The following is a 16770-nucleotide window of genomic DNA, read 5'->3' as shown; positions in this document are numbered from 1 at the left end:
CTATGTGTTTGCTTATGGAGTTATGGTTGGAGTACCAGGCCTCTAGGAATTCTCTGGCATGTCTTTGCTTAGCCCGTCTCAGGATAGATGTGCTGTCCCAGTCGAAATGGTGGTTTTTCTCATCCATGTGTAGGGCTACGAGGGAGGGAGGGAGGGTCGGTCATGTCTATTTGTGGCTAGCTGGTGTTAGTGTATCCTAGTGGCTAATTTTCATCCTGTTTGTCCTACGTAGTGTTTGTGGCAGTCCTTGCATGGAATTTTGTTGATGACGTTGGTTTTGTCCATGGGTTGTACTGGGTCTTAAGTTTGTTAGTTTTTGTTTGAGAGTGTTGGTGGGTTTGTGTCATTCCATGCAAGGACTGCCACAAACACTATGTAGGACAAACAGGAAGAAAGTTAGCCACCAGGATACACGAGCACCAGCTAGCCACAAAAAGACAACTCACTCTCCCTCGTAGCCCTACATGGATGAAAAAAAACCCACCATTTTGACTGGGACAATACTGCTATCCTGGGACAGGCTAAGCAAAGACATGCCAGAGAATTCCTAGAGGCCTGGCACTCTAACCACAACGCCATAAACAAACACAGATCTAGATACCAATTATCAACCCCTCAGAAAATGAGCAGGAAATGACATCACCACAAACCCCAGGAACCCCATCCAGGACAAACATAAATAGAAAGCAGGAGACAACAGCTGCACTTCACTTGGAGGTCGCCACTGATGTTACCTGGCCAGGTAATGAAACGTCTGGATATCAAACCTACAGCTCAGCGAGCAAACCTACACCCTAAAAAAGGTGGAATTGTTTTTTGGAAGATTTGAGAGGTTGGCATCAAAAGTGGGCCCAAGCCCCAAAACATTGACTCTCCTGCTCCTCAGAAGCTTCTGCTGTGCTTTTTCCAGCTCTACATTTTTATCAACTCCATTGCAGCTTGGGCCCACTTTTGATGCCAACCACTCAAAGAAATTCCACTTTTTTAACTGATTTTCTCCCTCCACAGACCTTAGTTAACTGCAATCAAGTAACATTCACCACAAATTTAAATTTTAAAAACAAAAGATTTGAAAGGCAAGGAGAGAGATTACTGCTTACCTGACACACGAGAGCAAGCATTTGGTCCTGAAGCTCTTTGCACTCTTTTTCAGAGACTCCATTTTTGGTTGCATGTCGGGCTGCTTCTGCCTTAGTCAGTCTGCACTGACTGTGGTCCCTTGGCTTCTCTAAGATTTGAACACGTTTTGGGGAAGAGGGTGTTATGTCTTTATGTTCTGACCGTGACTGGGGATAGATGTAATTTGATTTCTCATTGTGTGGAATTGGTCTCCATGGTTCATCTTCCTGAACAATGATACAAAGTATTTTCAGATAAATACAGACACCACCATAGTTTTCACATCATACCCTGACTACAGCAAATTCAGATCCAATGTTACTATTCCACTGCATTGCCAAGTAATATTAAAAAGACAATTTTCAAAAGGAACTTAGTTTGCATTGTTTATAAATGAATACATGCAGACAAGCAGACATGATAAAAAGAACATAAATTAGACACAGTTCTTGGACGTTATCTGAAAACAGATAACACTTAAGTTTCTACAGCTAGCAATATAGTGTCTGCAGACAAATGATATTGGAATATACCTCCTATCACAGATGCATAACATCTTAATTCTCTCTGGTGAAATGATAAATTTACAAACACACAAAGAATGACTTGGACTAACATTTGACGTCAGAGTGAAGACTCTGGGACTGGTGCATTTCCCACAGGGTCATGGCCCATTTTGGAGAGAAGAAAGTTTGATCCATCTAGGCCCCAGTTCCTCTAACACCTTGACAACATTCTCCTCTGCAGTACCTCTGCTTTCTGAAAAAAAAAAGAACTCAACTTCACTTGTTCATCTTTTGACATTTCCCTTCTGACTCGACTCAGGGTTTCCATTTCTGGGGATAGGCTATCTGCCAATATTCAATCCAAGCCTACCCAACTTCCATTACCCTGCTCCATTTCTACCACCTTTAGTATGACACCATCACATACCAAACAGCACCTCCTTTGCTTTAAAATTAAAAAAATCCTTCCCTCCAGGACAAAATACCACCTCCCCCCTCACTTTCCAATGTACTAAACAGTTCAAGTAGGTGAAGTAGAGATTTACTTGAACTTTGTTCAATCTAGGGTACTTTGCTGCTTGTAATATGGTCTCCTCTACATTGAAACCAAATGCAGACTGACTAACTGCTTGTTGAATAGCAGTCAGTTCATAAACATCACCCAACATTCCAGTTGCTTACCAGTTTACATTTCTACCACAGTTCTGCAGCATTGTTCCATTATCAGCTAACGCAAGGTAGACAACTGGCATCTCATTTTCCACTTAGGGACTTTACAACCTCCTGGACTCCAAGCTCAACAACAACAACTTCAGATCATGAATTCTGTCCCACATTTTCATTACCCACTCCGAAGTGTCCAGCTTTCCTCTCCGCATTACTGACCTCTGTTCTGCTGTGGGCTTATACTCTGGATTCACAACCTTTCTCTCCAACTACCTACTAATCCCTAGTTCCGTGCCACCTTCCATTGAAGGAATGTTTAATGACAATGTGGTCTGCTGTATGAAATCCATCACTTTTCCACCCTCAACACAAAACAAGTCATTACTGGACTCAAAACATTAACTGTTTCTCTCCACACAGATGCTGCCAGACCTGTTGAGTTTCTTCAGCACACATACTTTCACAGTGAGATACCCTGGTTGATTTGTACTCAAGAACATCCATTAAAAGAAATGGATTTGTCTTCAAAATGGTAAAGGTCCATTGAATGTGTATTACAAGATGGTTTTGGTTGTAACCATTCAGCACTTCATGTTGGTTTCTGGATGAGCTGCAGAAGTCAAATTATAAATACATCCTCCAGCAGATACTCTTACTCTCAGGTTGGAGAAAGAAACATGATAGTTGTCCAGGAAGTGAGCACAGAGCACTAAGTTACACATTTCCTGTGGTCTCAGTTCAACTGTACATCATAAGGAGTAGAAAGCTTTTATATGAAGGAATTGAGCTGACTAGACATTGGCAGAAGGGACATCACCCAGGGAACCAATGAATGGCTCTCTTTGACAGCTGAAAGAGGTATCTATGACCTACATCTGCAGGATGCCACCCATGTTCACAGCTGATAGAGTACTCCAGATATAGAAGAATCCAATGCCATGGTGACCTGAACAACTGCTATTTGGGGTCTGCTGTAGGGTTCTTGAGATTTAATTTTAGACCAGGAGTGAGAATGAACATTGCCTGGATAAGTCATATGTTAGCCTCCTTCAAATGATAATGTGCTAACTTGAACGGTTTTAACTGATGTATCAGGTGGCACTTTCCATCACTTACTGTCCTCCCCTTTACCAGCTTCTCCTCCCTACTCTTCCCAATGTAGGTGTAATCTGTTCCCATCTTATTTCCTTTATTTGTTGCTTGTTCTTTCAACAAGGCTTCGTTTTTCAGCATCAGATATTAGTAAAACTCCAGTTTCACATCATACTCACTCAAAAGGAATGACTAAAATCAGAAATATGAACTACTTAGTGTAATTGAAAACATTTCTGCTACTACATGGGAAAAACAAACTTAACTGCTGAGTGATGCATTTTGTAGCATCCAGGACTTCCCTCCCCGTTCTAAACAGCTGCACCTTAGAGTTAACTTTGACACAAGTATAATGAAAAGTCTACAAGTCCCCATTTTTGGCACTATCTTTGGTACAAATATATCCAAGTACTGATTCTTAGGAGCAAAAGTAGAAAAATAAAGGAATCAAAGTTCAGAATGACAGTACTTCCATCCGAGTCCACACCAGCACCTAGCCTGTTGTTGACTACAAAAGTAATTTTAAAAATTACATAAACTCTATTTACCTTCTGAACAAGGGATCTAAACACAAATCCAGGGTGTTTGCAAGGTCTCGTAGCCAGAGGTCCTCGCTCTGGGCACCACAGCAGGGTGGATCACCTTGGAGGAACTAAAATCAATGCCATCTATTTCGCAACGTTCCAATACATACCTGCATGTGAGCTTGCTGCCTATTGTAATTCCAGCCAGGAATGCAACTGAGCTGCATACCATAGGACAGGAAACATCATTTGAAATTGCTTGTGAGGATGGCTTAGCTAGATGGAATTGATGGTATGAGGAACTCCCCATCCTACAATTTATAAATCTCTTGTTAAAAATTAATGATATTGTTAAGCTCATCTTTGTTGCAAACTAAAAATATGGAACTGTAACTAAATTGAGGCATTAAGTAAAACAATTTAATTTTACACCTACCTCTTTAAAAAAAAGTGTTTTTTTTTTAAAAAACTGCATTGCAGAGATGGGCTTTTGAAACAAACATTCAAAATCGGATTAAATGAGGTTTAGATTCTAGTTCCACTAACAGCAGAGGTTTAGACAGTTGAACACTGCAATCAAATTCAAGCTTTAAAATTAACTTGATTAGAATATATTGGACTAACATGAGTACAAAGATATACTTGCATCACAAAAGGCAACAAAAAAAAAAAAAAGGAACAGTTTGCAGAGATGCAAGCATTACAGTATACAGGCAAACTTATTGATGGAGTTGATTCATGATTTTTTTATTACAGGAAAGGTAAATGCAGAGCAATGGTGCTTCAACTAAGATGGCTCTGGTTACAAATTTAAACATCAGTGAAATGCAACTTTACAACGCCTATTAATAGAAGTAAAATATTCACTCTGCATTAAATGTTTGGCAAGAGAACACAAGTCATTGAGAATAACTATTTAAAGAAAGTAATTTTCATTGTCCTGGTGTTTTTAAAATGGAATGGTGGGAAAGTAAATTTTGTTACAGTGCAGAAATTCACAGAATACAACATTGTGACAAATATTGTGTTCAAGGCAATGTTTAAAATGTTGCTGGAAACAATGCCCTGAACTGCAATACTGGAGGGAACAATCTTTGTCCTTGACCTGAAGCTACATTAACTGTTGTTCACAAACAGGGAACAAATTTCACCTAGCGCATGTGTCAAATTCTATTCAACTTGTTATGGGTTAGAGACTTACCAAGGTTGGTTGGACTGTCTGTCTCATGTTGTGTAATTTACTTTCCAACTGTCTCACATATTCCTGGAGTTGTTGATTTTTCTTCATCTCTTGGATTAAGGACTGCTCATAATACTCCCTTTTGTGCTAATTTCAAAAATGAAAAAAGTATATAATATACTTAATGAAATAATTAGTGACATTGGCAGCATGATCAAATGAAGCTTTGCATTAAATTAACAAATTAAAATCAGTTATCCATACCAACTTTAGCAAGTGATTGGCAAGAGAAAATATATGGCTACAAGAGACCCAAATCTCAGATCTCAAAATGGAAACTTTCAGAATCTAATAATTAAAACTAAAAATCAATTAATTTTCTGGAAGACTGCTCATAGTCATGATACAAAAATTTTTAGCAATGACTGAAACAGAGGAGTTTAATTTAGATTAAGCGACTTTGCTATTGATCAAATTTGGATTTAATTGCAGCTAGGCTGAAGTAAATTAGGAAGTAGACATACAGATCAGACCTCAGCATTTTTACTTGTCTGTTTTTGACAAAAAGGAACAGGGGATTTTCAACTTCCCAAAATTACACTAATGTCTTCCTATTATGCTTCATAGCACAGTTTCTGCTTTGACCAGTTGAATGCTGCTGTACCTTTGGTTTGTGTGTGACTAAGGAAGTGCTGATTCAAGGTTCAGAGCAATAAGAAGGATAACATTTCTAAATGTTTCGGCCATTTGTTGCAAGTCTTCACATTAGAAATCATTGGAAAATTATAACGTTTTGGGACTCTTTAAAAGCAATGAAAGAATTATACTGCTAGTCATATGGTACTGCCACAGTACAATTATTGGATTATTCTGGTGAATGAACATGTATGTATTAAAGGATGAAGCACCTTCATTAACAGAATGTAAAATGAGCTATTTGTAAAGATTCTGTTGGCTCTTGTTATTGCAATGTGAAAGGTAATGTTAATCAGTGTTTTTAAAAAAGGCATCTAGATGAGAATCAGTGGATTATGGACAATCTGGATGTGATTAATGAAATGTGGATTGGAGGAGTCGGTGACTGAGTGAGGGGATTTATTGTACCCAGTATTATGATTTGAGGCAGTGAGGTTTGCATGATTGTATGAGAAGGATTGATTGATTGATAGATAGACAGACAATACAGGGAGTGGAGATCAACATGAATCATTAAGTTAATTTGCAGGTGTAACAGATAATCAGGAAGACAGAATATTGACTTTCATTCAAGAGTGGAGAGGTTCTGCTGTAATTGTACAAGGTGTTGGTGAGGCTGAACTTGGAGGATTGTGATAATTCTAGTCTTCTTTCTGGAGAAAGGATATATTGGTCTTGGAGGTGATAGTGAAGAGGTTCACCGGCATGTTTCTGGACATGAAGGGTTGAATCACCTGGGACTGTACGTGTCAGGATTTAAGAAAATGAGAGGGAATCTTAAGATATAAAGTTATGAAAGGGAAAGATAAAGATAAAGATAGAGGTGGACAAGTTGTTTCCGCTGGTGGGAGAGACTGGGACTAGGGGACATTATACTTCAAGATTAGGGGGAGTAGATTTAGGACAGAGGTGAGGAAGAACTGCTTTTGCCAGAGTGTAGTGAATCTATGGAATTCTCTGCCCAAGGGAGCTTCATTAAATATATTCAAGCCACAGTTGGATGGGTGTTTTGCATAGTTATGGGGATAATGCAGGTAGGAGGAGCTGAGGCAATGAATAGGTCAGCCATGATCTTAAAGAATGGTGGAGCAGGCTTAACAGGTCAAATGGCCTACTCTTCTTTTGATATACTATGACGATGCATCCTCAGTATTGTGGAACAAGGATAAATGAGAATGTTAGAGTTAATGCACTAAAGCTGATAAATTAATATTACTAATTATTAAATTGAATAAGAGGTCTGTCAAACCAAGAAATGTCCAGCCACTTAGTTCTATTTTCCATCACTTTGCCCATAGCTTTCTATGTTCTGTCTTTAAACGTTCATCTGAGTATTTCTGGAGTACAGTGGTTCCTACGTTTACCATTCGTTTAGGTAGAGTTTCAGATACCCACCACCCTCTGTCAAAAAAATTCCTCCTTGAATCCTCTAAATCTATGAGGGGTATAGAAAGTGTAGATGGGGGGGAAAACAAAGAAACTTGCCTCCAGATAGATGTTAAATCTTTGTCCCCTTGACATTGACTGGTCGACGAAAGGAGAAAAGGTTCTTCTCATCTACTCTCAATGTCCCTTACAAATTTTGTCCACTTGAAATCAGAACCGCCACCCCTTTTCCACTTTTGGAAAAATTATCCCCGGTTTATCTAATCTCACTTCTTTGCCAAATACTCTAGCTCGCAACACCATCTCTAGTGCAATCACAGCCTTCCTAACATTGAGTGACCAGAACTGCACACAATACTCTGGTCTGGCTTAACTAAATTCTTACACAGTACTAATCATAACATCCCTGCTCTTGCATTCAATGCATTAAAGGCAAGTATCCCTTTTTAACCACCTTATCTGTCTTGCTGTTTTAAGGATCGGTAGACATTCACACCGATCCTCTATTTCCAAGGGGAATACCATTCAATATGTAACCTCCCCCCTTCCATTATTAGTCCTCCCAAAATGCAACACTTCATACTTTAAGTCCACGTGCCATTGTTCTACCCACCTGACCAAACCTGCCTTTATCATCCCAAGGCTTTCCTCCTCATTATTTATCAGTTTTCATGTCATTTGCATGGTTACTGATCAAACCTCCCACACATACATGTCTAGATCATTAATGTATACAACAAACTGCAAGGGACCCAGCACCAAATCCTGTGATATGCCACTGAACTAAAGCTGCCAGTTGCAAAAACACCCTTTGACCATCATGCTCTGCTTGTTGCCTTGAAGCTAATTTTGAAGCGAATGTGCACTTAGCTTCTTGACCGGTCTCCCATGCAACACCTTGTCAAACCTTAGTTAATGCTGTTGATGTAGTCTATGTACCTATTCACCAATTCAAGGGATTCTGTCCCAGATAAATGTTTCCAAACATTTTCCTACCTGTTGTTGTAATGAAAGACTGGCTTTAAAAAAAAAATCTTTATTTTCCCCACAAGTTCAGTAAAACCCCCAATCAGCATTCATTCAAACATACTTGTAATATCAGGAGTTTGCTTTTATTAATTTGGGGATATATTCACATAACAATAATGAGTGGCAAGATGACTATTGTAGAAGGCAGTAAACAATCAAGCACACTGCAGGCCAGACCTGGTATAGATAGGTAAGGAAATCTGCTAAGGAAGGAATAGTAAACCAGATGGGTTTTCACAATTCATGAATGGTGGCTATAGAAACTCCCATAATTCATGTGAATGGGAATTGGAGAGATCTATACATCTGTGCCACTTTAGCGACAGATTAGAAATGCTGCTAGAGAAATAAAAGCTAAGAAAGAGTGAATATTAGAGTTGAAGCCACAGTAAATCAGAGAAAGTAAATACCAAAAAGCTTTTATTCAGCTTCAGGCAAACAGGGGCTCTAAATAATAAGTCTACATGGAAGTATCTCCCTTTTGTAGGAAGAAAACTTGGATTTAAACTGGGCACTTCATATTTATATTCTGGAGGCTGATTTATCTTTTGGAATTTCTACATTTGAGCTTTGGTTCCACATTACACTTCCAAAACAAAAAAGGGACTGAACGCAAATTGAATAACTTTGCATTTCTGGATTCTGATCATTTTCATTGCCCCACACAGTGCCCCTAGCAGAGTGCTGCATTCAAAACGTCAAGGTGAAAGGTTAAAGGTCTGCTGTAGTTTAGTGTCAGTGGAGCTGCCTTTTAAATAGGAGACAGTATGTTTTACGCAGAAATTGAGAGAAATGACTGGAATGTTCCCACACACATCAATAGCATGACATCAGTACCATCATTCTGACAGCATCTCCTAGGGAAAGTCTGAAAAAAAACCTGAAGCATCAAAATGGGTGGGGAAGCACCCTTCTGGTTCTCCCCTCTTTTTACTCTGCTTTTGCTTTGAAACACAAGTTGTCCCTGGGGCACAGGCAGCAGGAAAATTAGCTCAGATCTCCTAAGCAGAGAGTTTGGATTCAAAGTGTATTTGAATAAATGAAATCACGTTAAGGTTGAGGCAAAGTATATGTCTGTACTTAAGTGATGCCACTGACAAAAAAAAAGGTTGGAGTTACAAAGTCTATCCAAGTTAGCAAGGCAATCCAGTGACAATGTGTCAAGAGAAAGCAGTTTTGATCCTATGCAGAGATATTGTGTCAGTTTTCTTAAATGGAATCAACCGAATCCCTGCAGGAGGCAGGCCATTCAGTCCATCGAGTCCACACTGACCCACCGAAGGGTGAACCACCCAAACCCACAACGCTACCCTAAAACCCTGCATTTCCTAATCCACCCTGTCCGCACATCCCTGAACACGATCACAACCAATCCATTAAATCAGCACATCTTTGGACTGTGGAAGGAAATGGGGACACCTGGTGGAAACCCATGCAGACATGGGGAGAATGTGCAAATTTTGCAGACAGCCACCAGAGAGTGGAATCAAACCCAGGCCCCTTCACCCCATCTTAGTATTAAATCAACCAAAATGAAGCAAGAATAACACTCATACAAAAAAAAAATCTGTGCCCAAACAAGCCTGAAGATTATTATGAATTTCCAACCATTACTTTTGAATTGAAGAAATGTTTAATAATTTTTAGATAAAAATAACCAAGATTTAAGTGGTTAGGCATTTGAATTAAAACAATATTCTCTAACTATTTGATCTGAAGACTTAAATACAATTTACTAATTTCGTAATGTTGGTTGGGACAGACTGGAGTGGAAAGTAATTTGAAGAGTACATGAAAAAGCAATGAAACCAATTTGTAACTTTTTTTAAAAAAAAGTACAGGCCTAAGTAAGTTGGTCAGCAGTTTAACTTGTTTTGCAAAACTGAAATCTTGAATTGATAATGCTTTGAGGATGTGAAATGCTCCAAAAGAAAAAAAAAGTGTTTACAGGTAAGCACTTTCAAAGTGAAGAAGTGACTGTTAACTCAGTTAGCTGGGTGGACAGTTTGTGATGCAGAGTGATGCCAACAGTATAGGTTTAATTCCTGCACCAGCTGAGGTTACCATGAAGGACTCTCCTTTTCAACCTCTCCCTTACCCAAGGCATAGTGACCTCCAGTTGACTAATTGTAGAGCAATTCTATGGTCTAGTAGGACTAAGGTGATTACCTTTTTAGCTCTAATGAGTGCCCCGATTTAAATCTAGAGTTGGGTTTAATCACTGCAATATTGTGGCCATAATGTTACAAGTACAGTTTATATTCCCTACAGAATCAGTACAGTGGCCTTCAACAATGTAACTGAGATAAAGAATTCATCATAGACTGCAGTGAAATGATACTAGACGTACCCTTAATGCAGATTCTGTATTAGTGTTTACTGTACAGAGACTTCTTAAAGCAAATAAAAATAGAAACCAACGAGGGCAGATTTGAGGGAACAAAAAAGTACCTAATCCAAAATTGTCAGATTTTACTAATTCACAAGCCCAAACTACTTCAGCTTTTCCAATCTTATTCCTAATAAGACTATAAACCGCTATTCCTTCCCTTTCTGCTTCATTACTATTTATTCAGATCATCCTTTATTCTTATCCATTTAAAGCTCTCTTTTCTACTTGTGTTATCTTTCTTCTAAGAACACTTAATTTCTCTCCCCCCCCCCCCATTTTTAACTATTCACAAATTGGGATTGTCAGTAATTGCTCTCTACATTCTTCCCATTTGATAAATATTGTTATTTTTCCATCCATCACAAGCTATTGCCAATACTTACTTCCATATCAAAATAGTTTCATTCCCACTGCCAGCATACTTGCTGATCTAATGGCTGAAATTGCTACAGGAGGAGTTCTAGTTCTTGAACAATCTGCTGCTTAGACACAGTGAACACAGTAATCAGAGTTCTCATGCTGGGAGGAGTCAGCCTGTCTGCTTTGTAGACTATGTATCAGTGCAGCCAAGTATCAGGTTAACCAGGGATCCAGTAACACTAGCTCTGTACTAAACACAAACATTGATTCACCCAAAATGCTGTATGTCAGAAAACCATTAGTGTTTGATATGGACTCGTAAATGTTAAAAGTCATTGCTCATCATTCTGTTTGGTGATGCTGTATTTACCTGCTCATTGTCCAGTTTCTTGGAAAGTGCACTGGCATGCTGATTAGTGTCGGAAATCTCCATTTGGAGGGCTGCCACTCTTTGCTGAAGCCCTGTTGTGGTTGCACGATAGATCTGGTCCCAGTCTTGGTTGAGTTTCATCAGCTGAAAGGAAGCAGATAGTTTTTACTAGCCGGTCTTCAACTTTTAGTCATATTCTCAGTTTCATTACGATGGATTCCAATCAATTTCCTCACCAATTGGGCATTACACCTTCTACACTGAAGTATTGGAACCAGCAGACTTTACTTTATAAAAGCCAAAAGAACTGTGGATGCTCTAAGTCAGAAGGAATAACAGAAGTTGCTGGAAAATCTCAATTGGTCTGACAGCATCTGAAGAGAAATCAAAGTTAACATCTGCTGACCCTTCTTCAGAACTGATGGTAGCTAGGAAAATGTCAGTTTATATGCAGAAGGTAGGGTGGGTGGGTAAGGAGTAAATAACAGGTGAATAAAACTCAAAAATAAAATAGTACTAGTATGGAAAAGGAACCACTTATTACAAAGCCAGCAATTTCACTGCAAAGTGACAATTGCTCTATGGGAAGCACCTGCAAAATGCATGGTTGGAAATATGGCTCTAGGATCAAGCTCATCAGCCACACAAGGAGCCACAGAACCCATGACCAGTTACATGGAGTTTCCTAGGTGAATAGTCATGCTCATTAGCAAGGGATTACTAAGAAAACTCAGTCAGTGTGCTTTCTTTTTATCTCAACCTTTAAGATGGAGCAAATGCTGCACTAACCTTGTTCTGGACTTGGAATAATCCAATAACTATTTGTTTTCTTGAACACTCAATCTTATTACATTTTCATACACCCAGTTGTGAGTAACAGAACAAGTCTTTTTGCTGATGGGGCCAACATGATCAGAATTATTCCAGACCAAAAAAAAATCATGTGACAACTATGACCTTGGTGACCTAAACAATACACAAACTGGAACTGAAACTGTTCTCAGTTGTGGGATGACAGATTGCCAGACCAGTGAGGTAGAACCATTTATGGAAGCCAGTGTGATGAACATTCCAGTTCACTTAACATAATATGCCACAATTTTGCACATTTACTTCCTTTTCCTGCACAGCCCATTTACAGTGTATCTCAATTTAGTATCAGCTATTTGTTCTTCCATGCTAATCAAGGATCCATTGAATGTTTGACACGTCGGAATAAAAAACTCAGACAATTTCTCACCTTCTACAGTACCAACCTTTTCTTGCCATTCTATTCCCTACAGGCAAACCAATTAACTCAAGTCAAAATCACTACCTCCAGTTGTGTATTACCAATTCTAATGATTAAATCTTAATGAATGCTTTCCAGAAGTCTATATAACCACCTATGTTAACTTTTTAGGTTACTGTTTTACTGACCTCAAATTTGATAAGGTTAGTCAAACATTACTTACCTATGTGGGCTTGTGGTGCAACGGTAGTGCGTCTGACTCCAGATCAGAAGGTTGTGTTCAGATCACGTCTGACTCACTAAAGCTCAATTTCTTAGGGCAGCACAGTGGCTCAGTGGTTAGCACTGCTGCCTCACAGCACCAGGATTCAATTCTCACCATGGGCGACTGTCTGTGTGGAGTTTGCACATTCTCCCAGTGTCTGCGTGGGTTTCCTCTAGGTGCTCTGGTTTCCTCCCACAATCCAAAAGATGTGCAGGTCAGGTGAATTGACCATGCTAAAATTGTCCACATAGTGATAAGGTGTATTAGTCAGGGGTAAACCTAGGTAGGGGAACCTGTCTGGGTGGGTTACTCGGAGGGTTGGTGTGGACATGTTGGGCCAAAGGGTTTGTTTCCATACTGTAGAGAATCTAATCTAAATCAAATCAAAATCAAACAAAGCAATATTAATGCCCTCTAACCCTGATAATAGATTCTAGGAACTTCAAAACAAAATGACATTGAACAGACAAGCCCAGAAATCTGACTCTTCATCTTCCTAAATAGTGGAGTGACATACAACATTTCCAGTCTATACAATTCCCAAATCTACAGAAGATTATGAATAATGTTTTCACAATTCCTTCACCTAACTGGTTTAATAAGGTAACCAATGCTGAAAATTAGAGTTCAAGTAGCAACAAATACAGAGCAAAAATTTTGTTGTTCTGAAAAAGGTCATAAACCTGAAACTCAGTTTCTCTCTTGGATGCGGTGTGATGTGCTGAGTATCTCCAGCATGTGCAGCTTTTCACTTTTGCAATTATTTAAATAATTTGGAGTGGGGTGGGAAGAAAAAAAAAGTGTCTTATAATAAATTTTAAGATGTCCAGTGACATGGGCATTCTTCAGTCAGTGACCATCGGAATCTCAAAAAGTACTTATGGAGAAAGCTTTTAATTCCAGCATTTAAACAAAGATGACTGCAGATATAAATTTAGAAAGCATCAAGCAGAGTAGTGAGAACTCATGAACGTCTCAGCTCTACAGACGAAGGGAAACTTTGAAAAGAAAGACCAGAAAGAGATAACAATAGACTGACTATTAACCCTCTTCCCTAATTTATTAGCAGAAAAATATTCCTGTACACATTTGCATTTTAGGTTTCCAAAGATATGAAAATAGTTAGACACCAATTGCAACTGCCATGTTTGTGATTTCATGTACCATTGTGCTGTGAAGATCACAGATTGAAAATAGCCATTAAACACCGCTGTACTGCAGGTTAAAAAAAAAGAGACAAATTACTGCTCACAGTATTGAGCCAGCCATTGCCAGAAGGAACCAAACAAAAAGAACCTTAAATCAACATAAAGGCAAGAACCACTCATGTCAACGCAGCTGCTACCATCAAATAACAGCAATGATTCTACTCTTTAGCTCTCATGAACAACAACTTCAAGCATTTTAAAAATTCCTTTGGGATGCACATCTTCTCCCTAATTGGTAGGGCATTAACTACAAAGCACTAGAAGAAGAAATAAACGCTCTTCCACAAAAAAAAAACTGGCTGCATCGACTTCTTTCAAAACAAATTCATTTGTTGTAGGAGAAAAAAAAATGTTAGCCACAAGGGAAGGGATCCTTTTGAAGTTGGCCCTCGGTTGCTCACAAGGCTGTATTTGATGGGTGCAGGAGAAGGAGTAAAGAAAGGGTGGCCAGTTCCAGCCTCTTCACCTGGGGGATTAATTGGTGTTCCAGGTGGGAGAACCATAAAAACGTATTTGGGTTACCTCAACTGGGGACTGATTATAACAATTGCCCTTTCCCTAATACCTTTGAGATAGTGGTGTAAGCCATCAATTAAGCAGGTTGCTTTAACCCTGGATGATATCAAACCTCTTGATCATCATCATTGGAACTGCACTCATCCAGAAGTGAAGTGAAGTGGAGTGTATTCAATCACACTTCAGACTTGTCAATGGAGGAACCAGACAGTAAGTTATTCCTAGCCCCTGAAATTTTAAACTATTTTCTCCATTACTATTTTGCTACTTGCATTAAATCTGATAAGTTTTAAGGGGATGAACTTCTCATTAACTGGCATATTTATTTTGAAAGCAAAACAAATATACAGCACTCATTTAAGTAGGATCATTGCCATTTGTACTTTAGTGTTACCCGTATCTATCTTAAAAAGAGACAAATCTCACTTTTTTCTGTTCGCACCATCGACTCTCAGTACTTGCTTTTTAAAAAAAAAAAAAAATCGAAGGATAAAGCATGCAAAGAAAAAAAAAAACCTGTACTTCACTCTGAACCATATGTATAAACATGCACTGTCAAACAGTGTTAAATTATACTTGTATGGAGAAATATAAAGTATATCTTGGTAAGGCACTCTGGCCTAACTACAAAATTGCTCTTTTCTATTGTGTTATCCAAGTCATTATTACACAGAAATGCACTCACAGCATTGTAATCTTTCTGTTTTCTATTCTTTTTCTGGTAAGATGTAGTCATATTGCCACAAGGATTAAAAAAAAAAATCACCCAAACAAGTGGAATCAATATAATGACTTGTGTTCCTTCATTAACAAGCTTCTGTAGTAATTCACAACCTTAGAGTACTGCTTTGGCTTACAATGCCAGCCTTGCATTTTTTTTCTTTACTTTGAGCTATGCCCAAAAGGATAAAAGGATTAAATAAGTTTTGGTTATGATTCTTCTGTATCTGCAGGTGAAGAGTCAGAATTCCAAGTGATCAACTTTTGTCAAAATGTAAAATATTTAAAAAGTGGAGTCATCTCCTTTTCTTGGCATCAAACAAATTATATGATCTAATAAAATTTATTATTTTGTTGGTTTGGGAAAGTTGACATGCAAATTCACTTTTGTATTTCTATACTACAACTGAAATTGTACTTTGAAGTACTTAAAATGGACTGCTATAGGCTTAGGAACATCTTAAAGTTATTTCAATTTTTCAGCACCTATGTTTAAAATAGCATTTCCACTTGTTCATTTGGATCAACTGGTTTTCTTTTTAAAAAGCTGAACAAAGGGACCAAATTGTCATTTGAATTAAAGATTGGAATGGAAGGAAACCATGCCATAGTCTAATTGCTTTTGTTGATCATCAAGCCAAATCTCTTCCACAGTGATGTTTGTAATTAAAATGCTCACAGTTGCTTAGGTGTTTCCTTGCTGTGATGCTGAACACACCAATGTCCCAGAGGCAAAAAAAAAACTTAAAACAGCATGTGGCAAAACACAAATATTCTCAGGACATTAATAACTACATGCTTGACAGACTTGCTTTGTCAAGAAGAAACTACACTAATTATAAAAGTAGTGTGTTTTTCTTGAGCAGAAGGGGAACTCCAGAAGGGTGTTGCTTAACAGACTTGTGAACATCAGAATTTACATCAGCAAGTTGCTTAAATAGAGAGAAAAAAAAAAGAGTGGGAAAGGACCAAATACCTCTTTGTTCAGGCGTCTCAGTTCAGTGTTTCTGTTCAGCAGCAGCAGTTTCTCCTCATCGGCTGTAGTTACACTCATACTTTCTGTGATAAATGTCACATTCTCCTCGGCTCCAAAGTCACTCATATTTTGTAGCAACTGAAGTGGTTCATTTTTTGGTCTTGAGACACTAGCTCTGGGAAAAAAAAATATTGAATAGAATACTCAACAGCCTGGGATACTACCAATAATACATGATAAATTTGATACATAATGCATTCCAAGCCTCAGAATATCTTAGATTTGGTGGAGATGATGAATATTCATCGGAAGCTCAACATACTGTTGTCATGGGCAATGGAGAGAGTGTGAAGTGAGTGTGAACATTCCCAATAATATATAAAAAAAGTTTAGCCATTAAATTACACAGCATCCAGAAACATGAGATGCAAGATGATCCCTTATCTAAGGTTTCATAAAGCAGTCCACAAATTTGATGCTGCCCCTTAAAAGTTAAAGATTATTGTGTACATCAGCTCAGAACATAATATTGAA

At 38.4% G+C, this 16770-nt stretch overlaps 1 protein-coding gene and 1 long non-coding RNA gene across 8 annotated transcripts in view; one reads left to right on the top strand and one right to left on the bottom strand.

Moving 5' to 3' along the window:
* LOC140495852 (uncharacterized) overlaps window positions 1-16770 on the bottom strand; it is a 183477-nt gene that overhangs the window by 12425 nt on the left and 154282 nt on the right. For all 6 annotated transcript variants that reach the window (XM_072595048.1, XM_072595047.1, XM_072595051.1 and 3 more), the window contains exons 3-6: window positions 16237-16411; window positions 11321-11464; window positions 5109-5234; window positions 1101-1346 (exon numbers count right to left, since the gene is read on the bottom strand). In XM_072595048.1, the coding sequence (XP_072451149.1) occupies window positions 1101-1346; window positions 5109-5234; window positions 11321-11464; window positions 16237-16411 (691 nt within the window). The remainder of the gene's footprint in view (window positions 1-1100; window positions 1347-5108; window positions 5235-11320; window positions 11465-16236; window positions 16412-16770) is intronic.
* Window positions 1-16770, top strand: part of LOC140495853 (uncharacterized) — a 121196-nt gene that overhangs the window by 16253 nt on the left and 88173 nt on the right. The gene's annotated exons all lie outside the window — the stretch shown is intronic.

The sequence above is a fragment of the Chiloscyllium punctatum genome, chromosome 25 (genome assembly GCF_047496795.1).
Source record: "Chiloscyllium punctatum isolate Juve2018m chromosome 25, sChiPun1.3, whole genome shotgun sequence".
Classification (NCBI taxonomy): domain Eukaryota; kingdom Metazoa; phylum Chordata; class Chondrichthyes; order Orectolobiformes; family Hemiscylliidae; genus Chiloscyllium; species Chiloscyllium punctatum.
Note: the sequence above shows the minus strand (reverse complement) of the source record. Positions and strands in the feature narration are given on the sequence as shown.